This window comes from Alligator sinensis, unplaced genomic scaffold (assembly GCF_000455745.1).
Source record: "Alligator sinensis unplaced genomic scaffold, ASM45574v1 scaffold444_1, whole genome shotgun sequence".
NCBI classification, from domain to species: Eukaryota; Metazoa; Chordata; order Crocodylia; family Alligatoridae; genus Alligator; species Alligator sinensis.
The window spans coordinates 2,438,657-2,456,513 of record NW_005841886.1 but is presented as its reverse complement, the minus strand read 5'-3'; the positions used below and the strand labels follow the sequence as shown (position 1 = coordinate 2,456,513).

General features: G+C 50.7%; 1 protein-coding gene across 1 annotated transcript in view; it reads right to left on the bottom strand.

Annotated features, from left to right (window-relative positions):
• The window catches only part of ACE (angiotensin I converting enzyme), a 58,518-nt gene that overhangs the window by 18,060 nt on the left and 22,601 nt on the right, over nucleotides 1–17,857 (bottom strand). Inside the window, 9 exon segments of the mRNA XM_014516985.2 lie at nucleotides 46–168; nucleotides 654–752; nucleotides 2,093–2,237; nucleotides 8,181–8,404; nucleotides 9,026–9,198; nucleotides 9,861–9,958; nucleotides 11,332–11,523; nucleotides 13,642–13,785; nucleotides 14,725–14,818. Of these exon segments, the coding sequence (XP_014372471.2) occupies nucleotides 46–168; nucleotides 654–752; nucleotides 2,093–2,237; nucleotides 8,181–8,404; nucleotides 9,026–9,198; nucleotides 9,861–9,958; nucleotides 11,332–11,523; nucleotides 13,642–13,785; nucleotides 14,725–14,818 (1,292 nt within the window).

The following is a 17,857-nucleotide window of genomic DNA, read 5'->3' as shown; positions in this document are numbered from 1 at the left end:
TGCCTGTACACATACATACACCTTCCCCCTCCCTATCCCTCTCACCTGAGTTTTGTTCCAGCTTCTTTGGACTGGTAGATGTCACAGGTGTGCAGGGGGCCCGTATGATTGGCAGCTTGGCACAGGGCCTTGTGGAACTGGAACTGCAGGATGAAGCTCACAAAGTATCTGCAAAGAGAGCAGGTGTCACAGCATGGAAAACTAAGAGATGGGCCCCAAGAGTGACCACAGCTGTCTGCCTCTGGGAGAAGGTGCCAGCCCCGACAAAGTACGTCTGGGGGTCGTGATGCCCTTCCCTACCATCAGCATTTTCTCATGATCTTTCAAATCATTCTGAGCAACAAAGAGCCCTGACAGGGTTGGCTCAGCAACCTGATGAGACCGCTGATCTTTCAGAGCTTGAACAGCGGGTTTTTCTTTGATGAAGGGAGTGAAATGAGGGCACTTGGGCCAAAGGCAGGTGCAGCATGCATTTCACAGGCTCAGTCCTGTATTGTCCTTTAGTCCCTGCCCTTGCAGACCTGGGCTCCTCACACAACCCTGTCCTGCACCCTAGCAATAACCCATGGCCTCCCCCTGCCCTTGCATACCCTGCCCATGCTGTGCCCTGGTTCTGACACGAATGTCAATGTTGTCACTTGCAGCTCTCCTACCTGATGTAGGGTGTGTTGGCAGGGATATGATACTTTGCACCAGGATCAAAGTTGGTTTCATTCCTTGCAATAGGAGGACATATTCCCTGATATTTTGTTCTGTAAACAAAGTGGGGAGAGTGAGGGGGGAATAATGAATATTTGCATGAGGCAGAAAGAAGGCAACAGATACACCAATGGTTAATGAGTGCTGGGTATAGAAGGGAGACAGGGAAGGAAAGGGGAACACAATGGAGACAAGCTTATGCATATCTAGGTAGGAAGTCATAGCATATAGTTCTATCTCCTGTCTAGCTTTCTGTCTGTCCATCTGCCCATAGATCTACCCACTTCTCTATCTGCACATAGAGGCATCCTAAACCTGTCTGTCTATCCACCTACCAACCTACATATCAGGCTATCACATGCATACCCATGTATCTATCCATTCACATACACATCCATTCGTTCAATCAGCTGCCCACCCACCCACCAACCCAGACCAAGAATGAGCTGTCTTGTGTGTCTTCTGATATTCCCAAATCCTGCAACACAGACTTGGTCACAGGTAGCCAGCCAGCAGGAGAGCTGGGGCAGTCATACAAGTTGGCCAAAGGTGATGCCACCCTGAAAGGGCTAGGTGTGAGGTCTGGGGCAATGCCTTGTCTTCTCCAGACAGGTTTGTTCTTGCTCCTATGTTCTATGAGGAAATGTTACTGGTGTTGCTTTTATTTACTGCATCTCACATCAGGGAAGAGAGTGAAGAGACATGGGCAGCTCAGGGGGTATCACAGCCTGTTTTTACTGTGCACCTTTCAAATAATTAGCGGCACAAAGCTTGTCCTATTCACATATTTGTGCACATCTGAGTGCTCATACATGGCACACTCACCAAACACACATGTAGATGCATGAATGTCTAATATACATGCATGCCTATCATACACACACCAAACAACCTTGAGGTAAACAGACTATTCCAACTTTTCTCTGAGCCTAACATACATAAAATGAACTGTTCCAAACAGGAGATTTTACCACACCTTTAACTCTCCTATGAAATATGAACTTTCATTTCTTCCTAGAAGACCTTTTATAATCGTTTCTCCTATGCCTGAGAAGGGTGCTTGTGTCTGAAAGCTTGCAATTAAAGATTTTTTTTTTTTCAAAAATCTAATGGGTGTAATAAAAGATATCCCCTTGACCATGAGTTCTGATTCCTTTTGCCTCTAAGACCAATACGGCTACAACCTGGATACATATCATACACACATGCACATGCATACGCATGCATACTCACAAACCCCATGTACACAGGTAGATGCCTGAACAATACACATGTGCAAACGAATACACATATAAGCATACACTGTACATTCCTCTGGACACAAAAGTGCTTGGACACACTTGTGCACTCATGCATGCACACACAACACACACACATACATGGTCCCATTTACCTCAGGTACCACCAGTCATAGTTGTAGCGGTTTGGTGAGGTATGCCCACTGAAGACGTTCCAGCGCCACTGGTCAATAAGGTACCCAAAGGGCAGGAAGGCAATCTTCTCCAGGGCCATTTTTAGCAGATAATTGATGTCATTCTCTACAAGAACATCAGGGTTTAATCATGTCAGGAAAGGGGCTTTGCTAAAGGCAGGCATTTATCCAGGCTTCCTGGAGAGAGCATCCAGCTGCCCCATGGCAACTCAGAGCTCTTCAGAGGCTGCCTTCCCCTTGGACAAGGAGTGCAGGCTCTGTAACTAAGACTCAGGGTTTGACATGCCCCTTTCTATCACTAATGGGGGCACTAGATGCTCCTTTTAGCTGGCCTGGATTTATGGTGGGAAAAGCAGCTAACATGGACCTGGCCCCTTCCAGCTGTGGTAGTGGTTCATGCCCATTTTCCATTTGTGTAAGAAACAGGGCCCACGGCACAGACATAGTGAACCAGGCCATATGTATCTACAGTAGGGGCGGGTAAAATATGGCCCACTAAGGGATTTTGTCCAGCCTGCGGAGGGTCCCATGGCCCCATCTGGCCTAAATGCAAGGGACAGCCCAGGAAGGGACATGCAGCTGATCCTGCTATCATTAGGCACATGGCAGGGTGGGGGCAGCACGGTGGCCAGACAGCTTCCTGGCAGCCCCAGTGGTGGCTCCTTCTGGCTGCTACTGCTAGTGTCTCCACCACTCCCAGACCTGGCCCTACTGCCCAGGCACCCTGGTCCGTCTGCCCCACACCTACCACCATGGGTGCCGGATAGAGTGGGTAGGGAAGGTCTCCATGGAAACCTGTTGCGACCCCTGCAGATAGGATGCATTCGGCTGGGTAGATGGGATGGGGCCATCGGCAGGTGAGGAGTGGCATCCAGAAGTAGGATGGGTGGGCCAGGGCAGGGGCCAGGATCACAGGGCAGTGACAGAGCAGGGCTGGGGCCCAGGGCAGAGCCACGATCCACTCCTTGCACACTTCTGCCCTGCAGGGAGCAGATTGGGGCTCTGCCCCAGGCCCCAGTCCCACACTGTCACTGCCCCGTGATCTCATCCCTGGCCCCTGCCCACCTGTCCCATTCCTAGATGCTGTTCCCTGCCCTCCCACAGCCCCATCCCATCCACCGGGTGCAGGGCAGACAGGTCTGGTCCAGTTAGTATTAATTGCCCCAACTTGCCACATCAGGCCAGATTAGCACCCTGGCTGTCAACAGCTCACCCAAATTCCTAAAGTGTCCCTCCAGCTGAAATAATTGCCCACTCCTGTGTGGCAGCTGGTTCTATGGTGCTTGATGTTAAAAGGCCATATCCAGGTCCCACAAAGTTCAGCAGCATGAGCACAAAGTTAACAACTTAGAAAACACCAGGGATCCCTCACAGGTCACTAATCTGACAGCACCGTGGGTGGTCATTGCCCTCCAGAAAGAGCCAAGTAAGCAGGGTAACATCTCCCCTTCTGGGGCATTACAACCATATGGGATATTTTCCCCCTGCCCCCACTATGCAGCCTTAGAGGACAATGTCCCAGAGGAACCAGCCCAAGGCTGTAGTTGGTAGCAGCAGATGAAGAAACGGCCAAGAGGAGGACTCTGGCCATTCAGGAAAAACAACCTACAGTTAGACTGGACCTCCTCAGCTCTGGGCTGAGCAGCCATGTGCTCCAACCCTCCCACTTCTCCCTTCACGGTCCCTTCACTCCAAGTCTACCTCTTTGCTCCTCTTCTCCCCTTCTCTGTTCCATCCCCCTTTCCTTTCCATTAAGTCTGGGGTGTCAAACATAGGGTCTATGGGCTGGATCTGGTCCAGAAAGCTGTATGCTCTGGCCCATGGATCTCTGAACCAATCCCATGTGCCACATGAGGCACACACTGGCATGCAGCACAGGAGGTCAGTCCAGGGCATGTGTTGCATATGGCACCTGCACAGGACTGGCTCTTTGTGCTGGCTCTAGGGCCAATCTGGATCAGGCTGTGCCAGTGCTAGTGCACAAAGCTGGTCCTGCAGGGCACCATATGCAGTGTGCATCTCATGGTGGTACAGTGAGTCCAGTCTGCAAGCCATGTGCAGCAAGCACTGGCCCCAGGGCTTATGTGTGGGCTGGACTTGGCACTGAATGTGGCACAGGGCATGGATTCTGGATAGGTTCATCCTTGCTTCTCACTAGTGAAATGTTACCAGCATAGCTTCTGCTTACTGCATCTCACATTGGGGCAGAGAATGAAGAGACATGGGCAGCTCCTGGGGTTACACACAGATAGCCTGAAGACTGATCTGGACTGGTCCCAGAGACAGCATGCAGGGCCAGTCTGGTGGGGTGCTGCACACAGCTTGTGCCCCAGATCTCCTGTGCTGTGTGTACGTTACATGCACAGCAAGCCCTGGAAAGGGCTGGTATGTGCTGCATGTGGTTCACAGGCTGATCCTGGCACTGTGGGTGCTGCATGTGGGCCCACAGACAGGCCCAGTGACCCTCAACTAGCTCATGGGGCCAAATGAGTTTGACATTAGGGCTGTGAGAAACGGCACTGTTCTGTTTTGACTTGCGTTTTGATGTTTCAATGGAACAGTGTTTTGTTTTGAATTTTGTTTCAATTCAAAACTGCTGCTCTGTTTCGTTTTCTCGAAACACTTTCACTGTTTCAACGCTGTTTTGATGTTTCGCCCATAGGCTATAATGGGGAAGCTTGAAACAGCCTATAACTTTGTCATTTCTGCCCTGATTTGGATGAAACTTGCAGGAATGGTAGCCCCTTCTGAGGGCATGAAGCTTGCCAAGTGTCAAGGAGTTAGGTGTAGGGGCTTCAGGGAAAATGCACCTCAAAGTCTTGAAAGCAAAAAACTCATGTCACGTGTATGTGTTAAGCCACAGTGGGGTCAAAACTGCAGGCATGCTAGCCCCTGCTGAGGCAACAAAGCCTGCCAGGTTTCAAAGAGATAGGTGCAGGGGTTTGGGGGAAACTGTACCTCAAGCTGCGGACAAAGAAAACTCATAGTTTCATAGTTTCTAGGGTCGGAAGGGACCTGAACAGTTCATCAAGTCCGACCCCCTGCCCTGGGCAGGAACGAGTGCTGGGATCATAATACCCCAGCCAGATATCTAACCAACCTCCTCTTGAAGACCCCCAAGGTAGGGGAGAGCACCATCTCGCTTGGGAGCCCATTCCAGAGCCTGGCGGCCCTAACAGTAAAGTAATGCCTCCTGATATCATGCCTGAACCTATTCTCAATCAATTTGTGGCTCCTATTCCCTGTTATCCCAGGTGGTGCCCAGGGAAACAGAGCCTCACCTATTTTCCCCTGGTGAATTTATAGACGGCCACCAGATCCCCTCTCACTCTTCTCTTGTGGAGGCTGAATAGATTCAGGACCTTTAGTCTATCTTCATAGGGCCTAGCCTGCTGCCCCCTGACCATGTGGGTGGCTCTCCTCTGGATCCTCTCAAGGTTAGCCACATCACTCTTGAAGTGTGGTGCCCAGAACTAGACGCAGTACTCCAACTGTGGGCTGACCAGTGTCGCGTAGAGGGGAAGGATCACCTCCCTGGACCTGCTTGTGATGCATCTGTAGATGCATGACAAGGTGCAGTTAGCCTTACTGACCGCTTCCTCGCATCGGTGGCTCATGTCCATCCTGGAGTCAACAGTGACTCCAAGATCCCTTTCAGTCACTGTGTTGTTGAGAAGGGTGTTCCTCAGCCTATAGGTGTGTTGCTGGTTCCTTCTCCTTAGATGCAGCACCTTGCACTTGTCTGCATTGTATTCCATTCTATTCTCATCCGCCCGCCTCTGTAATATGTCTAGATCTAGTTGTATTCTGTCCCTCCCCTCCAGTATGCCCACACCTCCCCACATCTTTGAGTCATCAGCGAATTTGGACAGTGTGCTTTCCACGCCCACCAAATCACCTCCAAATCACCTCCAAATCACTGATAATGGGTGACATGGGTGATATGGGTGACACTGTGTGTGTGTTAAGGCACAGCAGGGTGAAAACTGCAGGCTTGCTAGCCCCTCCTAAGGTTACAAACCCTGCCAGCCTTCAAGGAGATAGGTGTAGGGGTTCTGGGTTCTGGGGCCCTGCACCTCTGGCTGCTGACAGGCAAAACTTGTGTCATGGGGGCTTGTGGGACTGTGTCTGTCTTGGGGCACAGGGAATTGAAAACTGCAGGCCTGCTAGGCCCTGCTGCGGCCACAGAGCTTGCCAGCTGTCAAGGAGATTGGTGCAGGGGGAGTCTGAGTTCTGGGGCCCTGCACCCCTAGCTGCTGACAGGCAAAACTCGTGACATGGGTGAGTGACACTGTGCGTGTGTTAAGGTGTGCCCTCACTCAACTGACCCCAAGGTAGAAAGCAGGGCAGTTCAAACAATGCTGCCTTTTATGCAGTTTTTCCATCCCTCCCCCAGAGCACTGGGATTGGATGGGACCTCAGGGAAGGATGACAGTCACAGGCTAGCTACACAGTTAATAATAAGAGCACTCCTTCCCCCTCTCCTTACTTTAGTTTCTGTTTCCCTGCAGGCAAGCCCAGCTTGAGCTTTGAACTCGAAATGTTTCGAACATTTCAAAACATTTTGACCTGCCTCATTTCATTTCGAGGCTGTTTCGAAGCTCTCTGTTTTGTTTCCATTTTGCTGTGTCGAGCTCGAAACGAGTTGAAACAGCACCAAAACATAACTGCTGGTGAAATTTCGCACAGGCCTATTTGAGATCCCTGTACTAAGCCAATCCCATCCTAACTAACCCCCCTCCAAAAATAGCCATGGCTCTAATGTGCCATTTGCTGCTATCACCCAGTTCACTCGGCTTGTGTGTTCTACCCCTGCCCTCCCCATCCCCATTTAAGTCATAGGTTTTTTGAGTGGGGAGGCACGGGGAAGCAGGGCAAGGACTGCTAGCGACTGTGTTTGAGCAGTTCCAACCTGATGGCATCAATCCATCATCACTCCCAGAATAAACACTGGTCATAGTTACTGGATCCCAGAAACGTTCCTCCCTCTGCAAAGAAGCCACAGCACACAGTAGCAGTTTGCAAATGTGTTTGGCTCAATCTGCTCTGGTTTGGCTCCACATGTGAGCTGGTAAAGCCTAGCTCTGGGATGGAGCCTATCCAACCTGGACATTTCCCAGCAGGATTTAGTTCCTTCTGCTTGCCTGGTGCTGCAGAGGTATCCTGCCAAGCTCTGCTGAATGTGAATGGTGCCATCAAGCCCCACCCTGGGAGCTGGCATCTCCTTGGGGGTGGGATTATTTGGCTGCCAAGGGCTTCCAGCCCCAAGAGCCTTTCACAAGGGAAGCTTCTGTTCTCTTGGCAGCAAAGGGGGTGGAAAGGAAAAATCCCTATCCCCCCCTCACCCCCAGTTTAACAGGGAACTCATATAATCTTGCTGGGTGAGTGAAAATGCTGCCGATGTGTAATGATCTCAGAGTGCAGAGAGGGTGGGATGGGACAGCCAGGAGTACGATGCCAGCTGGAACCCCTCCTCCCTGGAGCATCAGGTGCACCTAGGTGTCAGAGTCAGAGGTAGCAGCATGGCTTTCCCAAGCCAACAGAACCCCATTACCCTCATACACCATGAAGAAGGAGAGAGCAAGCTGTGCAGGACAGGCTCAGGGTTCAGGGCACTATCCTTAGATACAGGAGACCCAAATGCCATTCCCTGCCATAGGGGTATAGGTTGTAGCTGTGATGGTCTAAGGACATAGGCAGACAAGGTTCTTTGGGTTTGAACAATTTGAGCTGGTCTAATAAAAGATCAGATTTACCCAAAGAACCTTGTCTGCCTATTCTCTGCCATAGACAACTAGGGTGACCTTGGGCACAGCACTTGGGCAGACAGTTTCCACAGGCATTCAGGCACCCAGTTCCCACTGAGACTTCAAAGCAAACCCAGTGAGGGTGCTTGCTCTGTAGAGCATCCTCTAGCCCAAAGATCTCATCCCAAGCTGCAGTCACTTCTTCAGGCACTGTCCTCTCCTTCCCTCTAGTCCACAGAAGGAGCCCAGTTTCCTTCATGCACTGTGTCTGTGTCACCTGTGGCTGGGGGTAATCCTTGTACCTGTATCCTGGACGACCTGGTCAAGGAGCCCGATCTTCTTGAGATGGCTTGGGGTGGAGACTGACAGGCCCATAACATCTCCAATGGCCTCATGGAAGCCAGGGTTGGCCCCGCTGCGGAAGGTGACAGGCTGGTCCTTGTACTGCAGATAGTACTCAACATGCCCCATTTCGTGATGCACGGTGAAGAGCTGCTCCATGGTGACTGTGGTGCACTGCTTTATCCTGCATGGCAGGGGGTGGGTTGTGAGTTGGAACAGAGTCCTGCCTACACACATCCCTTGCACTGGTGAGCACAGGGGCTGCCAGCTCTCGCCTGCTGGGATGCACTCAGCTCCTGCGGCTGCTTTGCCCCTCTGTGGGGGGAAGGGAGGCCTGAAAGGAGAAAGCCCTCTCTTCCCCCTGCCCCCCCCCCGCATCTGATAGGAAGGAGAACAGCCATGTATTGCTGTCTAGCATTCCCTAAGTATTGGATAATCAAAGCAGCACCAAGGGGTGGTGCACTGGGGAAAATGTGCACAATGAGACCACCTGTAAGTGCATGGAGTAGGGGAGGTGGCAAGGGCTCCTGCGTCTGAGGGGAGAATTTCCTGACCAGCCTGGAGAGGCAGCTAACTCCTGTCTCATTGCTGTGTTAGGGTGATGGGGTGGGCACAACAGCACAGGCAGAAAATGGAGACCAGGGGGCATGGAGGCCTGTTTTTATGGATGCATGCCAGAGCTCAAATGGCTACTCTTACCTCCCCCTGTCTGCCTCTGCCAGGTCCTACTGGGGGGTGGGGGTCATGTGCATAGCGCAAAGGGACCATCAGCACCCTGCTTCCACAGGCCATGCCCCACACACACCTGAAATCCTTGCGGTTGTAGAAGTCCCAGGCTGAGGCATGGCACACCACCTCCCGCCCATCCATAGGCTTCTCCAGCATGGACTCGGCCCAGAACTCCGGGGGCATCCCCAGAAGCCCCAGGGAAGTGAAGAACTCCTCTGAGACCCGGAACATGTGCGTGGCATTCCAGTTCTGTGCAAGCAGAGACCAGAGGAGGCTGCTGTTATGAGGGCTAACCAGAGGCTGCCCAGCTTGGGCCAGTCACACAACAAGTGCCTGTGTGGCAAGAGGCCACGTTCTGCCTTTGGAGAATGTCATGGCCAGGTTAAGAATGGAGGCCTCCACTTATCCCACTGATATGGACTATGCGGGCATCTCTTGATATTGACCTGGCCCCACCTCTAGTGGCGGCTCCTCAGGGAGAACGCCTTTGGTGAAGATGGTGAAAACTAAGAGCTGGTATTCTCTGAGAGGTGCTTCAAGTCTGAAAAGGTTGAGAACCATTGCTCTAGGCCCTTGGTTTGACAATGCAATGCCCTACCCTGCAGCACTGCTGTGCCCGTGCTATTTTATCCTGCAAGGTGGCAGGCAGATGCAGTTAGCACAAGGCATGAGCAATGAATTTAAGCACCTCAGGCAACCTGCAGGTTGGGGAGCATCCCTGCTCATTGCTATGGGCAATACTGAGCAAGGCAGCCTATGGATGGCAGGGAGGCCTCTCATTGCCTGCTTGTTGATTTGCATATCACTACTCACAATCCTTAGAGCTACTGCCATAGCTGCTGCCCAAGTCCTGTGTTAGGCTTGTGGGCAAGGTAATACACAGAGACAACAAAGAGCAGCCAGTTCCTTACTTTCTGATTCATGGCATTTGTGACATCCAGATTGGGCTTGTTTGGGTAGGGGATCATCATGTCATAGATGTTGTTCCACTGTTGAGCCCACATGTTGCCTGGAGAAAAAACAGCCATAACTCAGGGACTTGGGAAAGCAGGCAAGTGCTTGGTCTATTCTTAGAACGGATGTTTTCTGATGGAGGGGAGGGGCCCAAGAACATGCTTTGGGAAGTGCCCTGTAGGGCTGCAGACAGCTGCTTAGAACCTCTGCCCCCATGTGAGCCCTCTGGGCACCACAAGGGAGACACTTGGTGGGAGGACCCACAGGTCTCCTCTTGGAGAAGGGATGGGTTTAGACCTTCTCTTTTCTTGATTATTTTAAGCAGCTGCTCTTTTTTGGGGGGGTTTTTGGCAGGGGGTGGAAACATTGGAATAAGAGTTTCTGCCCATGAGTCACAGTATGTGCTAAAACAAGGCACTTCCCCTCTCTGCATTCAGTGCCCATGTCTGTAGGGATGGAATAGTGACTGTCTGCCAGGAAAGCTGGGAGGCTAAAGTGAAAAATGTGGCTGGTCTTCAGATGATCAGCCCTGTGAAGGTGTGAAGTGTTAGTGCCAGCAGATGGGGAGGGGATTGCATACTTTTCATTAAGATTTACACAACAATGGAATTTCCCATCCCTGTTCTGCCCTTTGCCAAGATGCCTATGAACTCTAAGAGCTCCTGCAGGCACTGTGGCTCATTCTGCAATGGTGGGAAGTGCACAAGTCAGAGCACAGCTCCTCAACTCTGCTGGGTTTCATTGCATGCCCTATGGAGGAAGGGGAATTTACCCAGGTGGAACAAGTGCAGAATGTATGTGTGGCCCCATTCCCACATTCTCCTTTAAGTGGTGGCTAGGCTGTTTGCTGAAGCTGAGGAATATGCAACAGCTAGGCTAGTAGAGCAGTCTTTCAGCTCAGATAGTAGAGGCTCATGGTTTAAGACCCAGTAGTTCTGGATTTGACTCCTGCCTCAGGGACCCCCTCCAGGGGTACAGAATTCTGTGCATATACAGAAGCAAGCTATGTTCACTGGACCATATGAGCCATGATCTGTGCTTGTGTTGAGGCTGCCTCTAGACCAGCCAGTTGTCAGTGGGCACCTGGTCATGCTGGCTGGGGAGTCATAGACAGCTGGATGTGATGCTGAATGGTTCCCTCTCTTGCATGCCCTTAACTACAGAAGCTTGGAAAGCCTTCACCACATCCACCCAATGAGCTGCTAGGCTTGGGTAGGTCTTTTACCCCTTTTTAAAGCAAATAGGCTGCAATTACCTGCCCCAATCCCCTTCTCCAACTTTCACAATCCCCTGTTCCTCACCTCATGGCAATTCCACAATTCCCCTCTCACAGCCAGAATTGAGCTGCATACTGGCACAGCTGTTTCCTTTACATGCTCAAACAGGAGGGGGAGAGACCCTCCCCAAGGGGAAGGAAACTTAACTTACCCAGCAAATGAGCAGGGATGGGTCCCTTGAGGTTGATGTACTTGGCACCATAGCGGTCATACAGCTTCCTCCTGACGAAAGCGTGCAGGTTCAGGTAGAGGGGTTCCAGCTGATGGTAGAGTTGTTCCAGATCATCCTCAAAAGTGGGTGAGTCATACCAGGAGCGCCAGTAAGCACCAGTGTCTGCAAAATCTAGCCGTAGAGAGCACAGAGCCAACAGCTGTGAGTCTTGCACCTGGGCTGCAGTTTGGAGGGCATCCTCCCCAGTTTTTCCATTTGGCACTGGGGGGCTTGGCTGCCCTCCAACAGGCTGCATAAAGGGTAGTGAGTCCCCTCCCCCTGACTCACAGCACCAGTTAACTCCCAGCTGGGGCCTATAACAGAGATCCCTGGCCCTGTTACAGAGAAGAGAAGGCCAGGTAAGAAAAAGTAGCAGGATCCCTTTAAAGCTAGAACGTTTTCTGGGATGACTGTCTGCAGCAGTGACAATGCATAGAGGGTGAATGGGGGTGCACGTACACCCCCTGACAGCTGTACTTGTGACTTAAGCGATGGGCAGGAGGGGCAGGCGGGAACGCCGGTGCCCCCACTGCAAGCACTGGCCGATTGCTGTGCTTGCTGCAGCCATTTTTTGGGGTGGCTGTAGCGATCAGCTGGCGCTTGCTCCCAGAAGCAGCCACAGCCCATCCCAGAAGTGGCTTAAGCAAGCGTAGCGATTGGCCACAGCAATCGCCCATCATGGGACCAGTCCCCACCCCAGTTGGCAGGACTGGTCGCAGCGGGGGCACATGCCCCCCTGATTAAGGTGGCATCTGTTTACCAAGGCACCCCAGGGGAAGACAAGAAACAATGGGCACAAACTCATTGAAGATCGCTTCAGATTGGACATAAGGAAAAACTTCTTTACAATTTGAGTGCCAAGGATCTAGAACAGATTCCCCCCAGAGGTGGTACAGTCACCCACCCTGGAGATCTTAAAAAATCATCTTGATGCCCATCTTGCTGGGGTCATCTGACTCCAGCAGTCTTTCCTGCCCAAGTGCAGGGGGGGCTGGTCTCAATGATCTTGTAAGGTCCCTTCCAGCCCCTAACATTTATGAATCTATGAAAAACTGAAGGCAAACACCTAAACAACATATTAACTATGGGCACTTATACATGTGCAATGAGACTGTTCTGACATGCTGTAATTACAGCTCATTGGAGCAGACTTGATTAATTACCGTGTGCCAGCAGACTCCAGTGTCATGTGTATCAGCATCCCCACACTGAAAAATGGCAGTGGGGTTACTTTAACTAAAGCTTGTTCAATGAGCTTTAGTTAAAGCACCCCCTACCACCATTTTTCAGCATGGGGAAGCTGTGACGTGACGCTGTGTGCACTTTAATTAGAGTGGCTCTTGGAGCCCCCCCCACCGGAGCACATATACCTTATATAACATAGCTTATAACATCAAGGTATGGCAGAAGAGAAAGAGCCAGATCAAAGGACTGGAGTAGCAGATAGGTGCTGTGCCACCACTAGGAGGTGCTATAATCACCCCTGGAATGCACCCTGTCACAGGGCTAGGGAAGGGATCTCCAGGTGGCCTACTCTAGGGCCAGTCTGGCCAGCAGTATACCATTCTCCAAGCTATAGTGATTGCAGGCATGAGCAAACCGGGGGAGGGGACAGTTGCACCCCACCTGGGCCTGGCTGATAGAAGTGCACTGCAGGAATGGTGGGCAGCTAGGCACAAGCTTGAGCAGCCCTGTGGTTACCTTTGCTGCACCTTACCAGGCCTTACATTGAGCAGAGCCCTGCTGGACCTTGCTTCAGGAGTCTGAGAGGGAGTTATCACACCTCAAGGTAGAACTTTGTGGGGGGTCTTAGGAGTTACCCAGGTGTAGGTGGGATCAGAGCCAGGTCTGGTTTCACACAGTTGAACTGGCAGAGCAAGAGGTCACTCACAGCAAGGCAGTGAAAGCCTGGCCATGGTGCAGTGGTGGATAAGCATCCCTGTGGTCCACCTGGGTCAGGGTCCGGTCTCTGAGATCCCCAGCACCAGATGCAGAGTGACTAGCACTAGACTGTCCTCTTGCCTTTTCTGGGAGGAGTCCATTGGTTCCCAATTTACAACAGAGGGAGAGCTGAATCTCTGCAATGCTACACTCTGTGCCAGGCTTTGTAATGATTGAGGCAATCTGAAGGGGAACTTTTCTTCTTGACCACCTCCCCTCTCCCCCTGCCTCTTCTCCCCCTTCCACACACACTCTCATAGGCTGGGGACAATTCATGACCTTCCTGCCTAAGCACTCTGAGACACTCACTGTCCATCCTGTAGGCTTCGTTACTCAGCTTCACAAACTCCTCATACTTGGGCCTCAGGGGGTTGCCAGCAGAGTTGTGCCACCCCTCCCAGGCATACAGCAGCTTCTTGTAGCTGCGGGAATTGGCCATGATGTCAGATACCTCTGAGACACAAAGAAGAACAACAAGGCAGTTAGTCAGGTTGGCTTGAGCTGCCAGACAGGGCAGCTTCTCAGGGCTACACAGATCCCTGATGTCACAGAGAGGCTGGAACAGAGGGAGAGCTCCACACTGAACCTTGGGCCTCAGGCAAGGTCTCTATGGCTTGTGGGCTCAGCAGAGCATGGCCTGAGCTCAGCCTCAAGCATGTTCCAACACCACTGGAATGGATGTATGGGGGGTGTTTGCAAGCTAAAGCAAGGAGTCTTTGGGCCAGTAGCACACAAGCCAAGCATGTATGTTTGAGACAGCACTGACACCAAGGGCTTCTGATATTTGGATCATTTGAATTATGTGGTTTTACTAGTCCAGGTCCCGGCTAGTCCAACCTGGAGCAGATTTGGATGTGGATAAATCTCTACCATATTAGGGGTTCCTCTAGCCCACTCGTCTGCCCATCACTAATGTGTGAGACCTGTATACAGTCCTGTAATATACCTAGCCAATTAAGCAATATAGCAATATAGCAAGGAAACAGGGGCATTTCCCTTTGCCCTGAGGGATCATGAGGTCTGATTGCTGTAAAATGGGGTTAGATTTTCCACAGTCCCTCTGAAGTCCAGGTGGGGACCAAGTTCCCACTGCTGTGGTGGTAGAAGGACTGGGCCAGTGGAGTCCAGCCCAACACAGCTGAGATGGTAGATCCCACACATCACAGTCACAGTGGGGCAAGCAGGCAGCAGTATTCTGCTTTCTCACCTCCTCCAGAAGGAGACCCGTCCTACAAAACGCTGGTTGTCCTCACTGCCTGTTGGCTGCAACAGAGGTTGAGGGTGATGAGCCCCTGACAACCATCTGAGTGAGGAGTTTTGAATCTCAGAGGGTGACAGCATGTAAAACCAGGCCTAATGCTCCAAGCCAGCTGGGACAAGAAAGCACCATACCTGGTTCCAATGACCAGCAGTTGGACATCTGGTGTGGAGGACACACCTTGGCAGTGGAATAGATATTGTCCATCTCACTCAAAATGGTGTTGTACTGGGGGGAGGAGGGAAAAGCTGAGGTTAGGAATCAAAGAATGGGGACAGACCATATGGTCACCATCATCTTGGATTCACCAAAAGATCTAAGCAGAGCCAACCTACCAACAATGTCTTGTCTTTGTGAGCATGTGGTTTTGTGGGACAGGTTGGGTGTATATATGTAGATTGGGGAGGGGGTATGTGTGGGTGTGTGTGTATAGATTTGTGTGTACATCTCTTGATGGGAAAACATTGCACCTGTGTGTAGTCTTATATATAGAATGTTGTGCATCTCTCTTTATTAGGAGGCTATTGTAAATGCAGGTTGGTGCAGGTCCAATTTTGCTTGTGTAGTTGTACCATCCAGATCCTTGTACCATCAAAGGAGTCAATTTAGAACAGTATCCTTATTCATTTTACATGCCCATATGGCAATTATACCCCAACACAACTGCCATTTTTGGCACCAAGCACAGTCTGTGGATGTGCAAGCATCCACACAGCTACTGAGAATGGGGGGATGGAAGAGGAGAAGGGCCTGCCCATGTTTTAGCCCAGTAACCTAGAGCAAGTTTGTTCAACTGGTAGGCCATGGGCCCCTGCAACTGTCTCTCCTGCTGCCACATGCAGAAGGGGTGGAATGGGATGATTGTTGCTTCTCACCAGCACTGTCTATGCAGCAGGTGGAAGGGGGTCTGCACACCACACCACCCATACAGTGCACTAGCAGGGGGTTGATGCTGCCTGCATGGTGGTGATGGTGGGGGAATCCCAGGGGGCCAAGTGCTACCCATGTGGTGGTGGGATTCTGGTGCCCACCTCTGTAGCATGTGGCCCCCAGCCATGCCAAAGTTGGACAGCCCTGGCTTAGAGATTGTCTGGCTGATTGCCCCAGTGGGAGACTCAGGCTCTGAGCCCCAGAGTGGGGTTTATACCTGTAATTTTCCTGCTTCCCAGCACAGGGTACAGATTAGGCACTGTCCATCCCTCCTTTTAAATCTGATCTGCTGGCCAGCCAAAGTATGTAGGGTCAGGAGGAAGGGCACAATCTACAGGGTGTGTGGTTTACTGAGACAGATTCCCTTTTGCAAGGGAGCAGGCCCTGGGTTCTAGCCTTGTCCCCACTGGGGCAGAACTTCTCCACTGCTGCTACTGATAATCCATTTCTTCCACTAACTATTAAATGCAAGGGGCAGAGTCTCAGCTTCAAAAGGAGGGCTGGCTAATGCCCAATCATGGCCTGGTAGTTAGAGCAATGTGCTGGGAAGTAGGCGATACAGGTTCAGATTCCCACTGGCTGAGTACAGAACATAGGTCTTCTGCTTCTAGGGCAAGTGACACAACTACTTAGCTACCAGGGCTGAAACATTAGAAGATCCTCCTACTACTCCTCTAACACCCATTAGCCTTGGATTTCAGCCCAGCTACATTTTCAGGATTTGTGCTCCTACTCCTGTATAGGGCCACATACCTGCCCAGCCAGAGCACAGCTTACTGCACACTCCATAGTGTAGTGAATAACATGCATGTCCACACTGCACATTGAGTAGGATCACGAAGTGCCAAAACCAGCAGCCACATGGCTGGGCGACTGCCACTTGGGTGCAGAAAGTGGAATAGGTTCCTACCCTCAATGTTGCAGGGGTTGTTCTTAACATGTGGGAAGCAGCAGTCTAGTGGATTTGGTTAGGAGAGCAGGATCTGCCCTTGGCTCTGCCACACGCCCACTAAGTGCCTCTGGGCAGTCCTTTTGATTCTTGTTTTCCTTCTCTACCATATTTCATGGCTTATAAATCTATGCGGTGTATAAGTCAACGCCATAGTTCTGATTTAAAAAGTTAGGATTTTCATAGATCTGGTGTATAAGTCAACCCACATTTTATAATGATCCATTTGTAAAACAAATCCATGTACGGTAAGTATTCTCTTATAGTAGGAAGAATTCAGAACGTACAATCACCACCATGATTGTTTCTGACGATGGTCTTTGTTTACAACCAGTAATTAAGTTCATTTGGTTTTTGTTAAAATAGTGCCAAATCACAAGTCTAAAACAATAATGTAAGATGATTAAAGAGAATCGCACTTTTACATAAAGGGGGATAAACAATGAACTGATCATAACAGGTGTGATTACAGTAACTAATTCATGTAATTAGTGCAACCACGCCTCATGCCTTGCGCTTTCAAACTATCATCACTAACCTATTGTGCGATTAATTGTAACAAAACACGGTTTGAATGTTGGTGGCCATTCTTTGCTTTGCTTTGATAACTGTTTCAAAGATGAATGAACTTTGAAACACAATATTTTGTTATTTCAAAGTACTGATACAATGTATAAGTCAAGGTGGAAATTTAAGGGTAAATATCTTGGCTTCAAATTTCAACTTACACACCATGACATGCAGTACTTCAATTGCTGTTTTTTTGTAGTAGGAACCGTCTTCCCCGGGAGTGTTTGCAGCACCAAATGTGATAGACTTCTGTCCTTGGCTTAACCCCTGGGCCCTCCTGTAACATTGAGCTGAGGAGGTGAAAATGCTTGAAGTGCAGGTTGTATGATGAGATGCAGACTAGGTCTGTGCAAAGCTTCGGGTGCTGATTCAATTTGGAGGAGATTCGGCCTGTTTTGGCAGCTGAATCTTGAAATCTGAATCGAATCAGGAGACCAATAAAAAGGTCCTACTCGATTTGAAGCATCCAAATCACTCCTGTAACATTGAGCTGAGGAGGTGAAAATGCTTGAAGTGCAGGTTGTATGATGAGATGCAGACTAGGTCTGTGCAAAGCTTCGGGTGCTGATTCAATTTGGAGGAGATTCGGCCTGTTTTGGCAGCTGAATCTTGAAATCTGAATCGAATCAGGAGACCAATAAAAAGGTCCTACTCGATTTGAAGCATCCAAATCAATTCGGAAAAGATTTGGAGATTTGGGCAGTCCCCACTGGCTGCAGCAGGGAGCTGGACCTGGACTCCATGCTGGTAAGTAGGGGGTGGGGGAGGGGTGGGATGGAGGAGAGTGGAGGGGACCATGGGGGGACCCCCACCAGGCT